General features: G+C 42.7%; 1 protein-coding gene across 1 annotated transcript in view; it reads right to left on the reverse strand.

Annotated features, from left to right (window-relative positions):
• Window positions 1–14,877, reverse strand: part of LOC125885077 (diacylglycerol kinase zeta-like) — a 152,547-nt gene extending 137,670 nt beyond the window's left edge. Inside the window, exons 1-2 of the mRNA XM_049570506.1 lie at window positions 14,422–14,877; window positions 14,159–14,271 (exon numbers count right to left, since the gene is read on the reverse strand). Of these exons, the coding sequence (XP_049426463.1) occupies window positions 14,159–14,271; window positions 14,422–14,544 (236 nt within the window). The 5' untranslated portion in view covers window positions 14,545–14,877. The remainder of the gene's footprint in view (window positions 1–14,158; window positions 14,272–14,421) is intronic.
• Between the last annotated feature and the right edge of the window lie 6,836 nt (window positions 14,878–21,713).

The following is a 21,713-nucleotide window of genomic DNA, read 5'->3' on the forward strand; positions in this document are numbered from 1 at the left end:
TGACTTCCTTTGGTTGGGGCAACGAAAGCATGTGGTTAGGTTTGAAAAACACATCATGGTTTGGCTTAAAATAACTACGTTTGTTACTAATGCAACGAGGAAGACTGACTTTTGGTTTCACAAAGGAAACTAGCAGTGGTCTCCCGGGTGAAACCCATACACCTCCCCTTATGTCCGTACTATGTGACCTTTCTTGCTCCTTATACTACGGCAGTTGCTCCAAATGTCAAAAAAATGCCTCTTAGTGCCTGTATCTGACACCAAAAACCACTGACCAAGCGTCAGCCAAGGCCAGGATTAAATATGATGTATAATGAGTAGCACATATGCCTAATGTGTGTGTGTACAAGAGAAAAAAAGAGACAGAGAGTGATGGTGGATGAGCTCTGAGCAGATAAGGTGTGAGAAGGGAGGAAATTAAAGCTGTAAAGTGGCAGTATATGACTGTAAAGCTTTCAGTTTGTCTCTGAATAAACACTGCAGCTCCTCACAACCCAGTTTTGAGTGGTCAGAAGACTAAAAAAGGGCAATACAAATGCAAGTCTATTTATGCTTCTACAGTATATAGTGAATATTATGGCTAAGGAAGACGGCAGAGGAAGATAAGCATCTTCTTTAAAAAACTGTATCATGAATCGCAATCGAAATATTGGTCAAAAAAGAAGACTTTTCTGATACTGTTTCACCCTACTTCACTGTTTATCATGAGTGTGCTGAGCAAGTTTCTTGGCAGTCAGCGTGTTACCACACCCTCAGATTGAAATCAGCACTGCAACGAAGAAGATAAAGCCCTGCTTCGGTGGATCCATGTTGTTCCAAGCAGCAGTGAGACAATGAAAAAGAGGACAGGAAGTCCAGTTTTACTGACAGATCTGCAAAGAGCTTTACTGCACAGAGGTTGATCATACATATACCTACGAAAAGTTATGCACCACAATTCATATATATCCCACGCAATCACAAGCAAGTAATTTGTATATAACCCACGTAATTATGAGCAAGTAACTCCTAAATAATCAACGTAATCACAACCAAGTAACTCGTATATGACTCACGTAAACATGAGCAAGTACCTCATATATAACCCACATAATCACAAGCAAGTAACTCCTAAATAATCAACGTAATCGAGGGGCAAGTAACTCATACATAACCCACGTACTCACAAGCAAGTAACTCCTAAATAATCAATGTAATCACAACCAAGTAACTCGTATATGACCCACGTAAACACGAGCAAGTAATTTGTACATAACGCACGTAATCATGAATAAGTACCTCGTAGAAACCCACATAATCACAAGCAAGTAACTCCTAAATAATGAGCGTAATCATGAGCAAGTATCTCGTACATAACCCACGTAATCACGAGCAAGTAACTCATAAATAACCCACATAATCATGAGAAAGTAACTCCTAAATAATCAACGTAATCACATGCAAGTAACTCGTATTTAACCCACATAATCATGAGCAAATAACTTCTAAATAATCAACGTAATCACGAGCAAGTAACTCGTATATGACCCACGTAATCATGAGCAAGTAACTCCTAAATAATCAACGTAATCGAGGGGCAAGTAACTCCTTAATAATCAGCGTAATCACGAGCAAGTATCTCGTACATAACCCACATAATCATGAGCAAGTAACTCATATATAACGCACGTAATCATGAGTGAGTAATTTATAGTAATTCATATATATCCCACGTGGTTATGAGCCAGTAATTGGTGTATACCCCACGTTATGATGAAGGCTGTAATCACATGACCTATGCATTGCCAGAGGTAAAGACGGATGTACTATAAAGACTGAGAGTCCATGTAAGGAGGCATGTTGGGGTGATAGACGGGTCAAAAAACATCGGACTATCCCCCAGGAGACTGGTGTTTGGGACTGTAACCAAAAGTTTTTTTGAGGTATGTCATCACCATGTTTCCTTTCCTAAACTTACTTTACTTGCATAAGCCTAACCTTCATAACTTAATGGTACGTAACGTCAGTTGGCCATGGCAACCCTATGTTTCTTCTTTTTTACCCTGCAGGAGCCCTCTGCATACACCGTGCTCACACAAAGGTCTCCTGAAGTGAATGACTTTGGCGTTTCATGCAGCGCTGTTGTCTGCATAAACACAGCCTCAGGTTATTAGATAGCTTGCGTACAAAGATGACATTTCAGGCATGATAATAATAAAGGTGCGAGAGAAAAGCTCATGCAGCGGCCAAAATGAAAGGCGCTTATCTGATTACACTCTGACAATTAGATTTTATTTATTGTTTAGAGGCGAACATTTTGTTGGGAAGGTAGCACAAGACACAACTAGTAAGGACACAACCCTGTGTCACTTACAAGCAAGAAACACACTGCGAGCACGGTGTCGAGGCTGAGTGCATGAGTAAGCATCACAAATCTGACACAAGCCTTTTGTTATAATGTTGGTCTACTTCCATTATACATCCTTCAAACATCTAATTATACAGAATAAACACAATTGTATTCCAATTAGTGCTGTTACTGCCAGGAAGACAGCGCTTAATGTCTGACTCTTATCAGCATCTGTCAGCTGCAACAACACAACATGTATGAAGTCTCTCCCTTTCAGCTAATTAACTGCCTTTACAGCCGTCTGGAGGCAACACGTCTGTGTTCCATCTGCACGCTCTATTGTCACTGATAACCATTGCTCATGTGTGATTACAAATACCTGACAGACCTTGATACATTTTGTGCAAACAGCACCTGTACTCTTGTCACGTAAAGCTGGTCCAGGAGTGATCATGATGGATTACTGAACGGGCCTACCAGGCACAGACCCAGGGGCCCAAAGTGTCAGGGCCCCCTGGCCTTCACCGACAAAATGTAACTCAAAATAACATGTACAGACCAGGAAGAGACACAAAAAGACAACAGAGAGATGTGAAGGAACTGCAAAGAGACACCAAATAACTGCAAAAGGGACAAAACCAAAGGAAAGAGATACAATTAACTACAAAGAAAGACAAAATGACAAATAAAAGAACTAGATGACTTAAAAAAGACACAAAATGACCACAAAAAGGGACAACACAGACAGAAAGAGATATAGAAAAGCTACAAAGAAACACAAAATTATCTCAAAGAAACACAAAATGACAACGAAGCCACAAAAAAAACACAATGAAATTACCCCAAAAGCATAAAATTACCTCAACGAGACACAAAATGACAACAGAGACACAAATGATATGCAAAGAGGGGACACAAATTGACTAAAAACTGACACAAAATGTCCAAAAAAGACATAAAATTACCCCCCAAAAGACTCAAAATACCTCTAAGAGACACTACTACTACTACAAACCCCCAGAAGACTAGCGGTCGCCAAGGCGTCAGCTATTGGGGATTCATTTAATAAACAATACACAAAAAGGGGCAAAACAACCAAAAAGGGGAACAAATGACCTCAAAGAGAAGCAAAACAACCAAAAAGACAAAAAAAATACGTAAAAAAAAATGTGAAATTACCTCAAAGAGACACAGAAGATTTGCGAGAAGGGGCATCCCAACCAAAAGGATATACAAATGAATACAAAGAGACACAAAATGTCCAAAAGAAGGCACAAAATTACCCAAACAAACACACAAAATAACCTCTAAGAGACACAAAACAACTGCAAAAAGGGGCAAAACAACCAAGAAAGAGAAAAAATTACATAAAAAGTGTAAAATTAAGTCAAAGAGACACAAAAGATTTGCGAGAAGGGGCATCCCAACCAAAAAGATACACAAATGAATACAAAGAGACACAAAATGTCCAAAAAAGACAAAAAAATTACCTAAAGAAAACCATTAAATTACTTTAAAGAGACACAAAATAACAACAAAAAGGGGAAAACCAACCAAAAAGAGAAACGAAATGTCCAAAAAAGACAAAATTACCTCAAGAAAACCACTAAATTACTTTATAGAGACACAAAATGACTAAAAAAAAGACACAAATGACCAAGAAAACCCACAAATTTTCCTTTAAAAAAAACATTAAATTTCCCCCATGAGACACAAAATGACTACACAGAAACACAAAACAGCGAAAAGATACAGAATTACCTAAAAGAAAAAGAGACACAAAACAACTACAAAAAGGGGCAAACCAACTAAAAAAGGTAAACAAAGTGACCTCTAAGAGACACAAACACCCAAAAAAAGACACAAAAACAAAATTACCTCAAAGAGAGACAAACTGACTGTGAAGTCTTTGTGTGTCTCTAGTCCTGTGTAGGAGAAGTCGTGGGGCCCATTGTCTCATATTACTCACTTGGGAGTGATAGAGAAGGTGGCATCGAAAGCCAGGATCGGACTATATGATGATTCTGTGGTTTAAAATGGTCACTGTGAAAGATTAGACAATCAGAGTCACTAATTCTTGCCATCACTTGTACCCAGGGGGCAAAACCCTTCCTCCTTGTTTGTTGAGACCCAGAAATGATATCTAGGACCTTCAAGGATCACGACCTGGTTAACTGGAAATCTAGAAATCTACAGGGTGGGTCCAAACAAAGCAACTCCTGCTGGATAAAGATTAACTAAAATGATCCCAGGACATACAACAGACTGGAAAATGAGCCTCTCCCATGGCCATTTGACCAACGACCAGGTCTGAAAGCTGCTGTCGGCTATATGAAGCTTAGCAGAGGGTCAGTCAAGGAGACTCTTTATACTCGTTCATTCACAAATCTCTCTGCCTCACTCTCCGGCTTCTACTCTATCAGCTGACTGGGCGTCACTCTGAGTTAATCCAACCAGATGTTGCTACACTCTCCCGAAAACAATCATCTTGTTACTGTCAGATTTTAAAGTCGTTCTCTCTGCTGCTGTCATTTCAGGTCAAACAGACGCGACTCTCCGCCCCATTCGCCTCCAATCACGTCAGGGTCTAATCACCAAAGAACTTTCCACTATTTCCATCTTTATTGTGCACTGTGCCATCAATCATTGTTGACTCTAAGTGAAGTCACTTCTGATTGAGATAGACTTGTTGGTTTACATCATCATTCACGTGTTAGTCATAAACACCCCTTTGCACAGGCCCTTCTGGCACTCACTAAGTGGTCTCGGTCTGCTGCAGATTCCTCGAACAAGACGAAAAGCCAGCAAAGGGTACGTGCGGCAGACAATGTTCCTGAGCCATGTGCCTGCCAAGAAGAGTTGTGAGGACAAAAGCACTGACGACACAAAGTGCATCAAGGACAGTCTGTTAAAGGCCCGCATTTATTTCAGCTCACAACAAAATCCAAGTTCATACAAGACATGTGTACTCGTCAAGATAAAGTCCCCCAGAGAATGAACCTGTGTCAGAAAAATGTTTGGAAGACAAAATCCGATGTTTAAGGTCTCCGAAAAAAAACTAGAATTGCAACCTCATGGTTGTATGCCTCTGCAAACCGGTCAAGTTACAATTTACATCCATGTCTGTCCAGACTCATATGTAGCCATGACAGTTGACAATGCTTCAAATATGGATGTTGCTGCACAGAAGCTAAAAAAACTCTAAAATATGGATGCTTCACACACACCTTCAACCCGGCAGCACAGAAGATCTATACAATCAGCACAGTTTCAGTTTCTGTTTGTGAGGTATGTCATTGAATAAAGGCTAGAAAAGTATTTTATGCAGAACATTATGATGTCACATCGAAGCTGACCTTTGACCTTTTGGATATTAAATGTCATCACTTCATCATTTCATCCTGTTAGACATTTGTGTGAAATTTTGTCGTAATCAGCATATGAATTCTTGAGTTATGGCCAAACACAAATTTTGTGAGGTCACAGTGACCTTGACCTTTGACGACCAAATATTAATTAGTTCAAACTTGAGCAGAAGTGGATACTCCCTCAAGGGGTTCTTAAGATATTGCGTTGATAAGAACAAGACTGAAGCAAGGTCACAGAGACTTTGACCTTTGACGACCAAATATTAATTACTTCATCCTTGAGTAGAAGTGGATACACCCTCAAGGGGTTCTTAAGATATTGCATTGATAAGAACGAGACTGAAGCAAGGTCACAGAGACCTTGACCTTTGACTACCAAAGTCTAATAAGTTCATTGCTGAGTCCAAGTGGACGCTTTTTTTTAAAGATTATTTTTTGGGCTTTTTGCCTTTAATGGACAGGACAGATTGAAATGGGGTGAGAGAGAGAGTGGGGGTTGACACACAGCAAAGGGTTGCAAGCCAGAGTCGAACCTGCAACCACTGCAGCGAGGCATCACCTCTGTACATGGGGCGCCGGCACTAACCACTACGCTACCGACGCCCCATGCTTGTGTCAAATTTGCTGAAATTCCCTCAAAGCGTCCTTGAGATATCAGGTTCAGAAGGTCACAAAGACCTTGACCTTTGACTACCAAACACTAATCAATTCATCCTTGAGTCCAAGGGGTCGTTTGCACCAAATTTGAGGAAGTTCCCTCAAGGCCTTGGTGTGATATCACGGTCACAAGAATGATACAGATGAGGTCACAGTTAACTTTTACCTTTAACCACCAAAGTCTGATCTGTTCATCCTTGAGTACAAGAGGACGTTTGTGCCAAATCTGAAGAAACTCTTGAGATATTGCGTTCAAGAGAATGGGACAGATGGGCGGACAGACGACCTGAGAACATGATGCCTACAGCCACGGGAGGAAGCAAAGAAGTTGTGCAGAGACGACTTTGCTGAGACTGATTTGGCAAGGTCATGATATGGTTGCCAATCATATAGCGCATACCTTCTTGAGAGTCGAGGCTGTACTTGTATGAAAATTGATCAACTGAATTCTGAGGGAGCTTGGCGTCAAGACTGCCGATCAGAACACTTTAGGTTTAGGTTTCATATGTGCATCAAGTGTACCCCTCGACGATGCCCTAGAAAAGCTGAGGCGAATACAAGCAGATGAGACTATGAATGAGAAATTCCCCACACTGCTGCAAAGATTCTTTCAACAGATTGTGCGAAGTGCAAGAGGCCAACTTGTGAGAAGCATTCAACTGACGTATCCCTCACATCTGCTAACAACATGGTTCCTGACTCACGCTGCTTGACGACAAGAAACCACAGTGAACGTGAAAGAGTCTCTGTTGATCAGCCAGCAGCGGCGAAAGCGATCATCATGTCACAGCACGTCCAACAGCATGTCTCTGAGGTACTCACACCTCCAAGCACAGCAACTGCCTCCTGCATATTCAACGACACATTAAGCAAATCACTGATCCTGCTAAAAACAGGCTGGGAATTGGGATCAGATAAGAGTGTCTGTAGCATCAGATGACAGCACAGAGTAGGGTGGTCATGCAGAAAGTTGAAACCAGTGGTGTTTATGTCACAGAGATAATGATCTAAAACTGCAAGTTGGCCAGAATTTTTGACAAATGTCACAATGCTCCTCTGAAGCTACTGGTTCTTCAAGTTTCCCTGCTTTAAAGGGGTAGTTTGATTTTTTTTTCAGTGGGGTTGTATGGGGTACTTATCCATAGTCAGTGTATTACATACAGTAGATACCAGTCAGCACACCCCCAGTTTGGAGAAGCAGGCTGGAGTCCCCGACATGGAAGCTTAGCAATGTACTGCTGTGGATGGGGTCCAGCAAAAAAACATATTTTAGCCACCAAATACAATTAATAACTGTTAATAACCACTTTACCTTGCCATCAGACAGTGATTTTTGATGGGGAATTGAAGCTGTTATATCGCTCTCTTCAAAGCCAGACTCCATTGAGAAAAACAGTAATTTAAGATCACTGAACACAGGAGCTGCTGGTCTATTACTGCTTCAAAATGGTGGGTTGTTTGTTTAACTCTGTGACTTTGGCATTTTAAAGGGTTAGTTTGGATTCGCCAAAGTCACACATTTACACAAACAAACTAACTAATCAGAGCAACAGCAGACCAGCAGCTCATATGTTCAACGAGATAAAATTACTGCTTTTGTCAATGGAGTCTGGTGGCTTCGACGAGAGCATAAATAACGGCTTCAATTCCCTGTCGAAAAAGTCTAATGGCAAGGCAAAGCAGTGAAAATACTCTAAATATAGCATACACTAAACCAAAAAACTGTTACTGATTTTTTTTAGGTGGCTAAAATACATTTTGTTGCTGGACCCCATCCACAGCAGTGCATTACTTGGCTTTCACAGCGGTACTCCAGCCTGCTTCTCCAAACTGGGGGCGTGCCGACTGACGTCTACTGTATGTAATATACTGTCTGTGGATAAGTAACCCATACAACCCCATTTCAAAAAATCTGAACTATCCCTTTAAGGTTGTGGCGACCCCTGCTGATATTTTCTATAAACCCTCCAACTTCCTGATAAACACACAGTATGTTACCTGGTCTGAAAAAAGGCAGTTCCCACAAGATAATGTACGCACACCCACACATACACACAGTGTGGCAGTGCCACAGACACAGACACTGACAGTTACATAACTCCTGTGGAGAGTCAGGAGAATTGACAGCCGGACCAGCCTGCCCCACCCCCACCACTAACACACAAACAGCACGCACACACAATCCCATCTGGATTACTGATTATACTAAATTATGCTGAGATTATGTCTCATGCTGGCAGTGACATAAGAAGCTGGCTGATGAACAGCTTCGCCATGTCTCACTATCTGACCTCGTGCACAGTGATAGAAAACATCCGTCCTTACTGAAATGTTACACCTGAAACCAAACACCAGCGGCGACGTTTAAAAGAGTGAAGCACAAAACACTAATTAAACATCTGAGGTAGAGCAGGAGGAGATCAGTACACATTATGTAAGATCACATTCAGTGCTTGGCATGCATTCATTTTCAGTATCAAATAGGCTTTTCACAAATACACTTTCCAGGTATTAAAAGTGTCTTTTATTGTTTTATTATAGCCTGCAGCTAGAGGCCGGACTCAAAATCCCACGCTGTTTTTATAATGTTATTCTAGAAAGCACGAATCAACCACATTTTCTTTAATATCATTTTGCCTCTTCCTCTCAACTGTACAGAGACGACATTAAAAAAAGAGTAACTGCCATGTCACAGCCAGCGTGAGGCATAATCTCCGAACCCTGCTGCTAGATCCATTGGTTAAACTGAGATTTAATGTGAGCACGGAGAAACTTTTCCAACTCCAGCAGAGAAATGTGAAAACACACTGTGCGTACATCATTCTGTACAATGGAGGAGCAAGATAAAAAACATATTTTTGACTGCAGGAGAAAGCTTGCCTGCAGTGCAGAATCTGCCACCAGTGTCTTTTGTCGTGTTTCTGAGTTCTTGTTGGGCACGTTGCAAGCCTAGGAAGAACTGCTTAACAGATTTAAAGGCAGAGTTCGGACTTTTTGAAGTAGGGTTGTATGAGTTCCTGATCCATAGTCAGTGTATTACATACAGTAGATTTAAGTCAGCACTCCTCCAGTTTGGAGAAGCAGGCAGGTGTCCCAACACAGAGGCTAAGCAATGTACTGCTGTGGATGGGGGCCAGCAACAAAACAAAAATCACCTAAAAAAAATCAATAGCAGTTTAAGTGTATGCTATATTTACAGTATTTTCACTGCTTTACCTTGCCATTAGACGGCACTTTTTTGACAGGGAACTGAAGCCGTTATTTATGTTTTTGTGAAAGCCACCAGACTCCATTGACAAAAACAGCAATTTTAGCTTGTTGATCAGAGGAGCTGCTGCTCTACCGCTGCCTCCATAAGTTAGTTAGTTTGTGTTATGGTGTGACTTCGGTGAATCCAAATTAACCCTTTTAAATGCCAGAATCACAGAATAACACAAACAACCTACCATATTGAGGCAGCAGTAGACCAGCAGCTCCTGTGTTCAGTGACGTTAAATTACTGTTTTTCTCAATGGAGTCTGGCTTTAAAAAAGCGATAAAACGGCTTTAATTCTCCATCAAAAATCACTGTCTGATGGCAAGGTAAAGCGTCGAAATATTGTCGATATAACAAAACTTATGTTCTCTTCAAAGCCACTTTTCAAATTTTTCAAAGGTAATGGACACGTTTCCAAACTGACTGAGAAACTGAAGTGGAATCCTTATAGCTCAGTCGCAGATCCTAGCCAAATACTTTCAACTCCTCTCACCTCAACAGTTAATTTCCCAGCAGCCCCTGTGATGAAATCAGTTGGTCTGGCAGCCAGTTGAAGGATATAATCTGAAATAGATTTAACCAACTGTTCCCGCTGTATGTTTTCAGGACACTTTGACCTTACATCCCACTGTATTGGCAGTGTTAATGGTGTTGTCGTTGCTTTCTCCATGAATGAAACATTGGCCTGTCTGTTGCCTTAGAAACAGTTGGCGTGTGATAGTCTCTAATCTGATTGTAGGCCCTCCTCCTCCTCCTCCTCTGTAAACAGGCCTCTGCCTCAACAGCTGTCCCTTCGCTGCTCCAGGCAAACCCTACTGAGCTTGGATGTTTTATGATTCCTTGTTGTCACAGACATACAAACCTTCAATGAATACACACAGAGACTGAATTATTTAGAGAGTAACTCAACACCAAGATGGACAGCTTTGTTTCACCGACTTCTTTTGTTGAATGTTTGTTGCCCGTCTGTCGACATTCAGCCTTTCAGAGAACACCTCTGCCAAGTATGGGCCCAATAAAGTTATATTTATCGACAAAAACAAATCACATCAAAAGGTCCAACTTGTTGTTTCTGGAACTTCCAGCCACATCATGTTGTCTTCGTCAACAAACAGAGCTGCACAGCTGACATGGAGATGGTTTAGTTGTTATGGGTAAAGAAGTCTCCCCAAGGGAAGGAACTAAAATAAAGGGGGATTTTTATGTTGGCATATGTAAGGTTCAGCAGAAACTGGTGGATTGCCCTCTCCGGATTTGGGGAGAGTTACTGCCTTAAGCAAGGGAGTTCAAGTATCTCAGGGTCTTGTTCATGACTGAGGGTAGAATGGAGTGTGAGATGGATCAGCGATTTGGTGCCATGTCTGCATCGATGCGGGCGCTGCGCCAGTCCATCGTGTTGAAGAGAGAGCTGAGCCAGAAGGCAAAGCTTTCGATTTACTGGTCCATCTACATCCCAACCCTCACCTATGGTCATGAGCTCTGAGTGGTAAACGAAAGAATGAGGTCATGGATACAAGTGGCCAAAATGAGTTTCCTCCGTCGGGTGTCTGGGCTCAGCCTTAGAGATAGGGTGAGGAGCTCAGACATCTGGAGGGAGCTCAAAGTAGAGCCGCCGCTCCTTTGTGTCGAAAGGGGTCAGTTGAGGTGGTTCGGGCATCTGATCAGGATCCTCCAAGGCCCCTCCTGCTGGAGGTGTTTCAGCCACATCCCACTGGTAGGAGGCCCCGGGGCAGACCCAGAACATGCTTATCTCATCTGGCCTGGGAACACCTTGGGGTCCCTCAGGAGGAGCTGGAAAGTGTTGCTGGGGAGAGGGATGTCTGGGGTGTTCTACTTGGCCTGCTGCCCCTGCAACCCGGCTCCGGATAAGCAGATGAAAATGGATGGATGGATATGTAAGGTTTAATGTACATACAATCAGCACAGTTTCAAGGTGAACACCCAAGATTAGTGTCACCAATTCAATATCTGACCAAGTCTCAGATGGTCAGATATTGAATCCCCTTCTGTTCCTGAGATATGACATTGCATAATGGCCAGAAAATTGTTTTATGCAGAACACTATGATGTCACAGTGAAGTTGACCTTTGACTTTTTGGATATTAAATGTCATCACGTCACTATTTTATCCTATTAGGCATGTGTGTAGTTTTGCCATAATTAGCATATGAATTCATGAGTTATGGCCAAAAACATATTTTGTAAGATCACACTGACCTTGACCTTTGACCACCAACCACAAAATTCTAATCAGTTTATTCTTCAATCCAAGTGGACGTTTGTGTCAAACTTAAAGAAATGCCCTTAAGGTGTGCTTAAGATATCGTGTTTACGAGAATGAGACAAATGCAAGGTCACACTGACCTTGACCTTTGACCACCAACCACAAAATTCTAATCAGTTTATTCTTGAGATATCATGTTCACAAGGATGAGACGAGGTGACATAGACTTGACCTTTGACCAGCAAAATCGAATCAGTTCATCATCGAGTCCAAGTGGAAGTCTGTGCCAAATTTAAAGAAATTCCCTTGAGGTGTTCTTTAGCAATCGTGTTCACAAGGATGGGACAAACGGACAGACAACCTGTACACACAATGCCTCCGGCCACAGCTATTACCAGCACAGAGGCATAAAAACACCCAAGTATCAACGACAAACAACACTGGTGGCCTGCTGGGTTTAGAGGCAGAGCTTACACAGTGACATTTTAAACTGAATGGTGAGTGTTTGCAGTCACACTGTTTTTTTTCTTTGCTAGTTGAACAATGTGCAGTCTGAATAATAATAATAATAATAGGGATTGTTTGTCATGGTGGGTTACATATGCAGACAGACTGCATAGCTGGTGGAATATAACTGTATTTTCAAAAAAGTTAGTAGGTGTTTTAAGGACAAAGACGATGCAGTGCACCACTTCAAGTACTGAGCACCAAAGACAGACACAAAACCAAGACAACATCATGAATACTCCTGATGTCAAACCTTTAAGCTGCATTTGAGGGAGCAGTTTGTTATTGCAGTAAATATGCCTATCTGCCACCTGACTGAGAAGATGTCATGCTTTCAAATAAAAGCAACAGTAAAGGATCAAAACAGTTAAAAGATTTCCGTTAAAACACTGAATCAGAAATTTGATTTAATCCTGAATACTTCAAGAAAGAATCTAAGCATTTGTTGGAAAAGTCGATCAAGAAAATGGGGAACACACGGCCATTAAAATGGACTTGGACTTTGTGGGTACTTTAGTGACACATCACCCCCAACACTGGTCATAAGGTGTGATGAACAAAACCCAGCGACTGTGGATGTCATTACATCCACACAACATTAAATCCTAATCTCATTATACATTTAAAATATCATTACCCCTATTTTCATTCCAACTGAAATTTAACATCTGTCCAACGTAAGACTCCATTGTCTTTCTGACATCATACTGACGTCCAGTGCCAGCTGGCAACTACATCAGTTTGGAGTAAAGGAATCAAATACTTATATTTGGTTAACACTAACAGTCTGATGTGCAAGAACTAATACCTGGACGGTTTAATGTGTATCTGTATATACATGTGTTTAGTGATTCATTGTTTTTCAAATAGACTGGTTGTTTGGTCCTTAAAAACGCAAATCCACAGCTTTAATTTAAAGAAGTACATTGATTGTAAGTCAGAAAACATTTACTAGGAACAAACCTTTTTGAGTTTAAGGGAGTCTAGTGGGATAGAACCCAGTGTTATTCAGATATCTTGAGGTGAGAGGTCAAGGGACCCCTTATGAAATGGTCATGTCGGTTGTTCACTCACCGAAATATAGCCTGACTTTGGAGTATTATTTAGCCCCCTTCTCAACAAGCTATGCCAACAGGTGGTTATGAAGTTACAGGAAGGTTCAGGAACAAGAACACGCTTCTCTCTCCCACTAATTCAAATCACCTGCACCTGCGCCTCATCAGTTCAATCACCTGCTGTAACCTAAGTGTGTCTGACCCTTTCTCTTCTGTTTGTCTCAGTTCTCAGGACTCTACTCCCGAAACCCTGTTCTTTTCCTTTCTTCTTCCTCAGCAAGAGAGCCAAGTGGGTCACAACGAGATGGTCCCAGATATGAGCCCTGGGGGATTACGAAGCATGGAGCTCATTGAGACGCCAGCCCCCGGCTTCATAACCACGACTCCATCCAACTCCAACTCTTCATCCCCTTCCTCGACCAATAAATCTACCTTTACAGTATCCCGTTACAAGTAAGCTATAGTCAACAATTGGATATGTACAAAAATGGATGTTGGATGATGTTTGTGTCAGGAAGTGTTACAGAGCTTAAGGTCTGATCTCGGGATGGACCTGATCTTAACCTTTTCACTTTGAATACACACACACCAACATGTGACACAGCACCTTTAACAGTTATTTTTCCCACAAACACAGACACACAGCACCATGTGACCTCCAGTAACAAGTCAGGGAAGAGCTAGAGTGCAGCATTCAGGTCGAACAGGTTAGCAGGAAGTGGGTCGCATTCCACTTTTTTTGTGTTGTTTGGTGCTCCCTACCTGTAGGACACCTGCTTCCTGAGGGTCAGCTGGAGAAACTCTGCCTCCATCTGGGACACTGACAGCTGTCCCTCCTCTTCCTCTGCCCCCTCCATGCCATGCTCCTCAGGTACCTGAAGGAAACAGTCACAAACGTTTTGGTGGTCCACTGAGAATACTGAATTATTTTCTGATTATACGTGAGTTCTGATAGTGCTGGGTGAAAGTAGGAAAGAGGAAGCACCCAGTTTTACATGCCAGTAAACACCCACACCCACACACACCTGACAGCTGCAGGGCTCCAGCGTGCTCCTGGAGCTTCCCTCCGCGGCGAACACGTCCTCCTCCTCGGCTACGTCCTCCAGCCCGGGCCGCTCCACCACCGGAGCAGCGGAGCCTCTCATCATCCCTGCGGTGTCTCTGTCCCGCTTTGTTTAACGACTACCGCCGCTGAAATGCGGTAATAATATCCTCCTCGGTGGACCCAGCTGCTTCCTGCTGTGCTGCTCTGCTTTTACAAGTTACTATTTTGGTACGCATGTAAATGAGGCTGCGTTTGTGTCGCGCGCTCTGTTGGAGAGCAGATAGTTGCGTCGGTGTGTCCGCTGAGTGAGGACAGACGAGGACTGGAAAGTTGAAGCGGTGTCCTGCTCCGTCCTTCATCTACATGTTGCAGGAAATCAGCTGTGAGCTCGCGCTGTGTGTCTCTCTCTTTCGCTCTGTGCCTCCCTCCTCCTCTCCCTCCCTCGTCATCTATTGAACAATACAAGCAGCCTATTAATAACCAGGACGGACGTGGGTACAAAATTACACATGAAGATCTTGTTTGATAGGATTGCATTATATTGCAAGGTGCCCTCTGATAATGCAAAATGTAATCTGACAATATCGGTGTCCAGTAGGTCATCCTTCATTAAAGGGCGGTCTGTTGTGGTGAAGAGGGAGCTGAGCCTGGGCCATCTCTGTCCCGACCCTCACCCATGGTCATGAGCTCTGGGTAGTGACCGAAAGAATGAGATCGTGGACACAAGTGGCCGAAATGAGTTTCCTCCGTGGGGTGTCTGGGCTCAGCCTTAGAGATAGGGTAAGGAGTTCGGACATCTGCTCCTTCATGTCGAAAGGGGTCAGTTGAGGTGGTTCGGGCATCTGATCAGGATCCTCCTGGGCGCCTCCTGTTAGAGGTGTTCCGGGCAAGTCCCACTGGTCGGAGGCCCCGGGGCAGACCCAGAACACACTGGAGGGATTACATATCTCGTCTGGCCTGGGGACACCTTGGGGTCCCCCAGGAGGAGCTGGAAAGAGTTGCTGGGGAGAGGGACGTCTGGGGTGCTCTGCTCGGCCTGCTGGCCCCATGACCTGGCCCTGGATAGGCAGACAATAATGGATGGATGGATGGACGTTAAATAATGTTTTATACACCATTTATCATCTGGAATACAGATGCAAAGCAGGGATCTCTAATAGAGGAGGAAGACTTCCGGAGGACCGGACGCCATCCCGAGGAGGCTGGGGTCCTTCACAGAGCCGTGCACAGACATTTTGCAGGGCAGGTGCTCTGTTATCCTGTTTGTTTCATGTTATTCGTTCATGTTTCATCTGCTTCCTGTTTTATTTTGTAGATTCTCTCCTCACGTGTCGTGTCTGGTTTTACTTCCTGTCTTTGTGGGTTTTCCCGCCTGTTTTCTGCCACACCTGTCTCGTTAGTCCCTCCCTGTTCCCAGAGTCTTCCCGTCACACCTGAGAATGTATTCACAAACACTCTGAGAACACTTTTAGTCAGGAGCCATAGCTTAGGAGTTATTTAGGAAAGTTCTCAGAGCAACTCTGAGCAAGGAAGGGACAGAAACTTTTACTTTGGGAGGAAGTGTGGTGGACGCCGTTGCTAGGTGTGATGCTTTCTTTGAACAGATGTGATTGGTTGTCAGAGACGCACCCTTTTGTGAGCCTGCAAGGTGTGGACACCCAGTGGAAATGAGATGAACTGCTGTCTGTGAAAGTGTGTGTGTTTCCCTTTGTTCTTTGTCAGTTCGTCTGTGTTACTCCTGTGTTGACTCCTGTGCTCACCCCCATGTTCTTGGTGTCATTACCTGCTCCGTTTCCTGCCTGGTGTTCTGTTTGGATTTTGGATTTGAGTTCGTCATATTATCCTGGATCCTGAATAAATAAAATAATAAACCAAGCAGTCAGTCTACGATCCAAACTTCAAAGTAGGACTGTGTTCAGTTGCAACAATCAGGCTAAGTGTGTTCTCCTCTCCTCTCCTCATTCTCACATCCTGTCCTTTGCTCTCCTTTTCCCAATTTGTCCTCCACCTCTCCTCATTCTCTTCCAAGTAAGTTGTAAATATAATAAACATATCCCAGAGAACAGACGCATGCAGCTTCGCCCTCCTCCTCTGTGCTCTTTACACACTGCAGCCCCAAACTGCACGTCATTTTTGTTTAAATTAATTATCAGAGCCGATGTGCGGGGGGCATAAACTTTAATTCAAATTGAGTTTTGGTTTAATTTCACAATAGGGACAAACAATGAAAAGGCTTCGGGCAAACACTATATCACCTGGCCGTCTATAAAGACAGATACGAGACGTAATGCTGCTCTGCAGGGCGTTCAATTTGCTGCCACAAGGGAAGCTGAAGATGGAGCAGCAGGGGCTCCATTCACATGCAGCTGTCCGGCACACAACACATTTTTGATTGAGAATTGATGCCATGGGCCAAATTTAAAAACGAGGTGGACAAGATGAGGACAGCACTAACAATAACTGGTTAAATAAGACACAGGCACACACGGAGTCTTTGCAGAATTTCACAGATTTTTATTTTGCGTCACTGCTGAAAACAGTTTAAAAAAATAGGAACAGGACTGATGTCTTGAACCGCCTATATTTACACCCCTGCCTTTTTCTTAAGTCTCTTATCTTAGAGCTATGATGTGGTCAGCAGCTGAGAGGAGATCTTTTAGTTCACTGTGGGCTGGCAGTCGTAAGTGGAGTGTGTATGAAGGGCTGCATGCTGAGGCAATCAGGAGTCCTGTTCTTGTACTTCAGCACAGTAAACACGAGTCGCATCTGACGGCAGCAAAACTCCAGCAGGGTGCAGTGTGGAGTTATACACAGATCCAGGTGGGATGATGGTGGTAAATGCATGCATACCAATATACACTCACATATATGATTACATTACTTAATATCCATTTTCTCCAAATAACGTTTTGCTAGTTTTTAAAATCCCACTGTGTCTTTCAAATGGTTCTGCTGATTAGAGCTGGCAGTTTTATTCTGAAGGCGAGTCCAACAGGGGGCAACACAGCTCGGCCTCTGAGAGTGATCTGACTGTAGAGAGAAACCCTCAAAGAGCTGGGATGTAATATACATCATCCAAATACATATATGTACTATTTGATGGCCACATGCAAGCTTTACTTTTCTTTTTATACCTGTCATTAAACACATTAAAAACACTGCATTGCATATATATATATAACATACAGTAACATGTAGACACATTAATGGTTGAGTGATAAATAAATAAATAAATATTAAAAATATGCCAAGGAGTTCAGTGGAATAAAGGAATCTATAAATAATTTTTAAAAAGTTATTAGACTGATTATCAATAAAAGAGAGTAAAAAAAGCATTGACAAATCAAAAACATTTACAGAGAATTTAAAAGACTACTTGCAGAGGGAATACGAGATTTGAATACCGATTAGTTTAACAAGCAGGTAAAACGTAACGATGCCCTGACAGCAACAGAGAAAATTCGCCTGCAAGAACACTCTCAGAAAAAGCTGAAATACTTGAGGCTTTCTGGAGGGTTGCAAAAACCAGTCAAGGTCTGTTGTGTCTGTTGCCCTCGCTTCACAATATCTGCAGTGTTTGCATCAAATTTAAGATGTTCATCAAAAAAAGTACCTAAATTTTTGTAAGCGGAAACCCTTTCCACAGTTCTATTGCGAATAATGCTTTCTTTGGCTTTCTCACTTCAACCTCATCACATACTAACGATTGGTCATGGACTTTCCCTACGACGTTGGTTGTTGATGCTCTGGGACGCCATGTCAAGGTCTGCCTGTTACATGCATTGTCTTCTTTCAAGATACACTTCTGTTTTCACAGATGGTTGGGTTTAGGAAAAAAGAACAGGGTTTGGATTTAGAATCTTACAGGACGCAAACACTGGTCTCTCGGGGGAAAGTCAATGTTTGTTGGACCCATCTACCACCCTTCCCGCCTGCTCCAATTGGACTTTCACCGCCTTAATTTTCGTCTTTGTCCCACCGCATTTCCCCCTGACGCCACCGTGAGCCGTTAAACTATAACATCAACTGGCCACATGTCACGCCAAAATTAAAGGATGCCTTTTTCCGTTGGTTTCTGACGCCACAAGTCACTGCCCAAGTGCCGGATTTCAAAGACTTTGGGTCCTCTGTAACATCCAAAATCTATAAACTCCTTTGTTTTAGAAATGTTTAAGTCCAAGAACTTATTATCACACCAATAAATGTGCACCATGAAACAGTTTTTATGGCTGGAATTGTTCCTCCTGTCCGTGCTGACTTAAAAGAGATCCCTCCAAATGCAGTTCTGTTGTACATATAATGGGAGACAAAATTCACATACACAAATGGGCAGTGTCAGTTCATAACATGGCCGGACGGCACCTGTCGCAGCAGTATGATATGGACAGCATCAGGTTGAAACGTTACCAGTAATGATGTAATATAAGGAGCTAAAGGACAGGCAGGAGAGGTGGTAGATGGGTCCAACAAACCACAAACTTTCATCCAGGAGTTTTTACTGTATGAACGTAGAGTCAGAGTATCTTGTTTTCTTCTAAACCTAGCCTCGTGCATTCGTTGAAGTCCTGACACTGGTTGCAGCATCTCACAATGTCAACAGCAGTTGCAGGAGGATACCTAGTGCTTAATATGTAGACATTAAAGTCCACTGACAAAGCAGCTATATGTGATGACTTGGGCTGACCCAACCCATTTCCTTAGTCTGTCTATTAAAATATTGCGGCCAACTGTATCAAATGCTACACTGAGGTCTAAGAGAAGAACAGCCACATTGTTGGCATTTGGTGTGACAGAGATATACAATGTTGTCATCAGCATAAAAATGATCATTGACATGGTGATGGCTAATGATATTTCCAAATGAACGACATGTAATGAAAACAAAACTGGGCCAAGAAAGCTTCCTTGAGGAATACCACATACTATGATTCTCTGATACATTAGCACTCAGGCTGACAAACCAACCCAGTCTCACTCCGAAGTCGTCGAAAACAGGCACCCACAGTAATTCTCAGGTTGTTCACAACTTTCAGTAGGGTAGTCTCTGTGCTGTCATTTGCTTAATGACCAGTTTGGAGTTTTCCTAAAATGAGTAGATGAACAATTCTTTCGAAAAGTTTACCAAGAAAAGGTAGATTAGAAATGGCTCTGTAACTATTTAACTCTAAGTAAGATATAATGGATTTCTTGAGAAGAGGTTTTACCGTTGAAGTCTTGAAAGCTGTGAGGAATATGCCTGAATTAAGAGCTCATGGTTTAATAATCTCAGACTGGTAGGTTTAAGTCATAGACCGTATAAAATAACGGACATATCGACTGTGACATCACCCAGTGGTTTGTAGACTACCAATTTGAAGCCTTGAGCTTAGCATTTTGGCCATGACCATATTTGGATGAGAGGGTGATGCCGTGAAGGAGCGAGGGGTGGATTTGACTTATAGACTGTAGCTATGCCTTGCAGACAGCCTTAATTAAGAGTTTATTGTACTTGTTTGTTGGGAGAGGCTTTGGAAGCATGATTTACAGTTTGGCTGGGACGAGTCTCGAGCACATGTAGAAGACTTCAACCTGTTAATTTCTTCACATCATATTTAAGGGAAAGTCTAAGATGACTGACTTTAGCATCAGATATTCCAATACCATGATGTTGGGTTTAAAGCTTGCCTGCTCTACATGTTTGTCCTTTTGAACTTTAGCTCTTTTTAGAGAGCAAAAATCTATGAATGAATATGAGCGTGTCCACCCCGCCAGGTTGCCAGGTTGTCAGCCAAAACAGCTTTTCAGAGCTGTGGAAACACAGAGCGCACAGCCATTGTCTGTCCCATTGATAAAAACCCAGAATGCTGACTCTGCTGAACTGCAGCCAGTCTAACGGCATCTAAGTCCGGTCTGCAGCAGCTCGTTACCACAAACCCCAACAACCTCCCCAAACTGCCCCCAAAACAGCCCCAGCCCTGGCTGCCTGGCCCAGTTGCTCTTGGCTTGTGGGTGCATGGAGCGCCTAAGCCTCTGTGCTGGCTGGCCAAAGCCCTGTGGGATTAAACTAATGCAGGTGGCGGGAAGCCACTGGTGGTGAAACAACAGGCATGGGAAGTGACCCTTGTCTTAACATTAGAATTCACTCTTAGCTACAAACTATGGCCTGTTTGTACATTAGACTGCACAAGTGTTGATGTACCTATGTAACATACATACTGTATGTCTGCTTCTTTAGGTTGTGCATCTTTTGCAGGGGAACAAAATGGGGTGAAAAATCTGGACTTGGGGCAAGAAGGTGAGCCCAGCTACTGTAGATGTAGCTGGGCTCACCTCTACACATCACACTTTCTCTGGAACCAATCTCGTTGATGGTGGCTGAGCTCTCCAGTTGTGATGTACTCAGATCCTTCAGTAGTGCTAATATCCAAATGTACAAATAAAGTTCCGCCCATATTAGCAGAATATATGTTAGCCTTGTATGTTTGTGTAAGCCACAGATTTGTTACATTTGTATGTTTCATATGTAGCGGATACATTGAAACTTTACATTTCTTACAATTCAGTTCATGATGTGACAACGCTGCAGTTAATGTGTGGTTACGTTTAGGTCATAGGCTGTATGTAAAGACGGACGACACCCCTCCACTTATCCCCACAAAATACCTGCTTTTGTCGCCAAGAACTCAGCAGACATATCCCCAACTCTTGTTAAAAAATACCCATTTTTGTTGCAATAAACACTGGTGGACACGGCTGACCTTGTTGTGAGCAGTTTCATTAGGAACTATTTCCTCTCTACTGTACTACACCCATCAACTGTATCACTGCACAGAAGGAAGTGTGCATCTACTCATGGACCAGAGGCCTACACTCATTACAGCACAATAATGCAAACAATAATGGCTTCTTCATCGGCTAAGCTGTAAATTTAGCTAGCTCAGTGGTGCTAAGTGAGCTAGCTGTAGATGCACGCTTCTTTCTGCACAGTGATACCATTGGCGGATGTAGTTCGGTAGAGAGAAAATAGTTCCTACATGAAACTGTTCACCACAAGGTCTGTGGATTATCTTGAGTAACCGGGTCATGATTTCTGGAAAGAGACATTGCTGATGAGTTTTTCAAATGTGTCTTTTTGAGCTTTGAGCACCACAAGCTGAGTGCCATCTAGTTCCATTATATTGGAGAGAAGGCAGACATCTCTACGGCTGATATCTATCATATCTATATGCACTTTGTAAACTATTAGTTAGTTTAATTCATAACAAAACATCATATTTTGTAAGCCCTCAGTGT

The sequence above is a fragment of the Epinephelus fuscoguttatus genome, linkage group LG24 (assembly GCF_011397635.1).
Source record: "Epinephelus fuscoguttatus linkage group LG24, E.fuscoguttatus.final_Chr_v1".
NCBI classification, from domain to species: Eukaryota; Metazoa; Chordata; class Actinopteri; order Perciformes; family Serranidae; genus Epinephelus; species Epinephelus fuscoguttatus.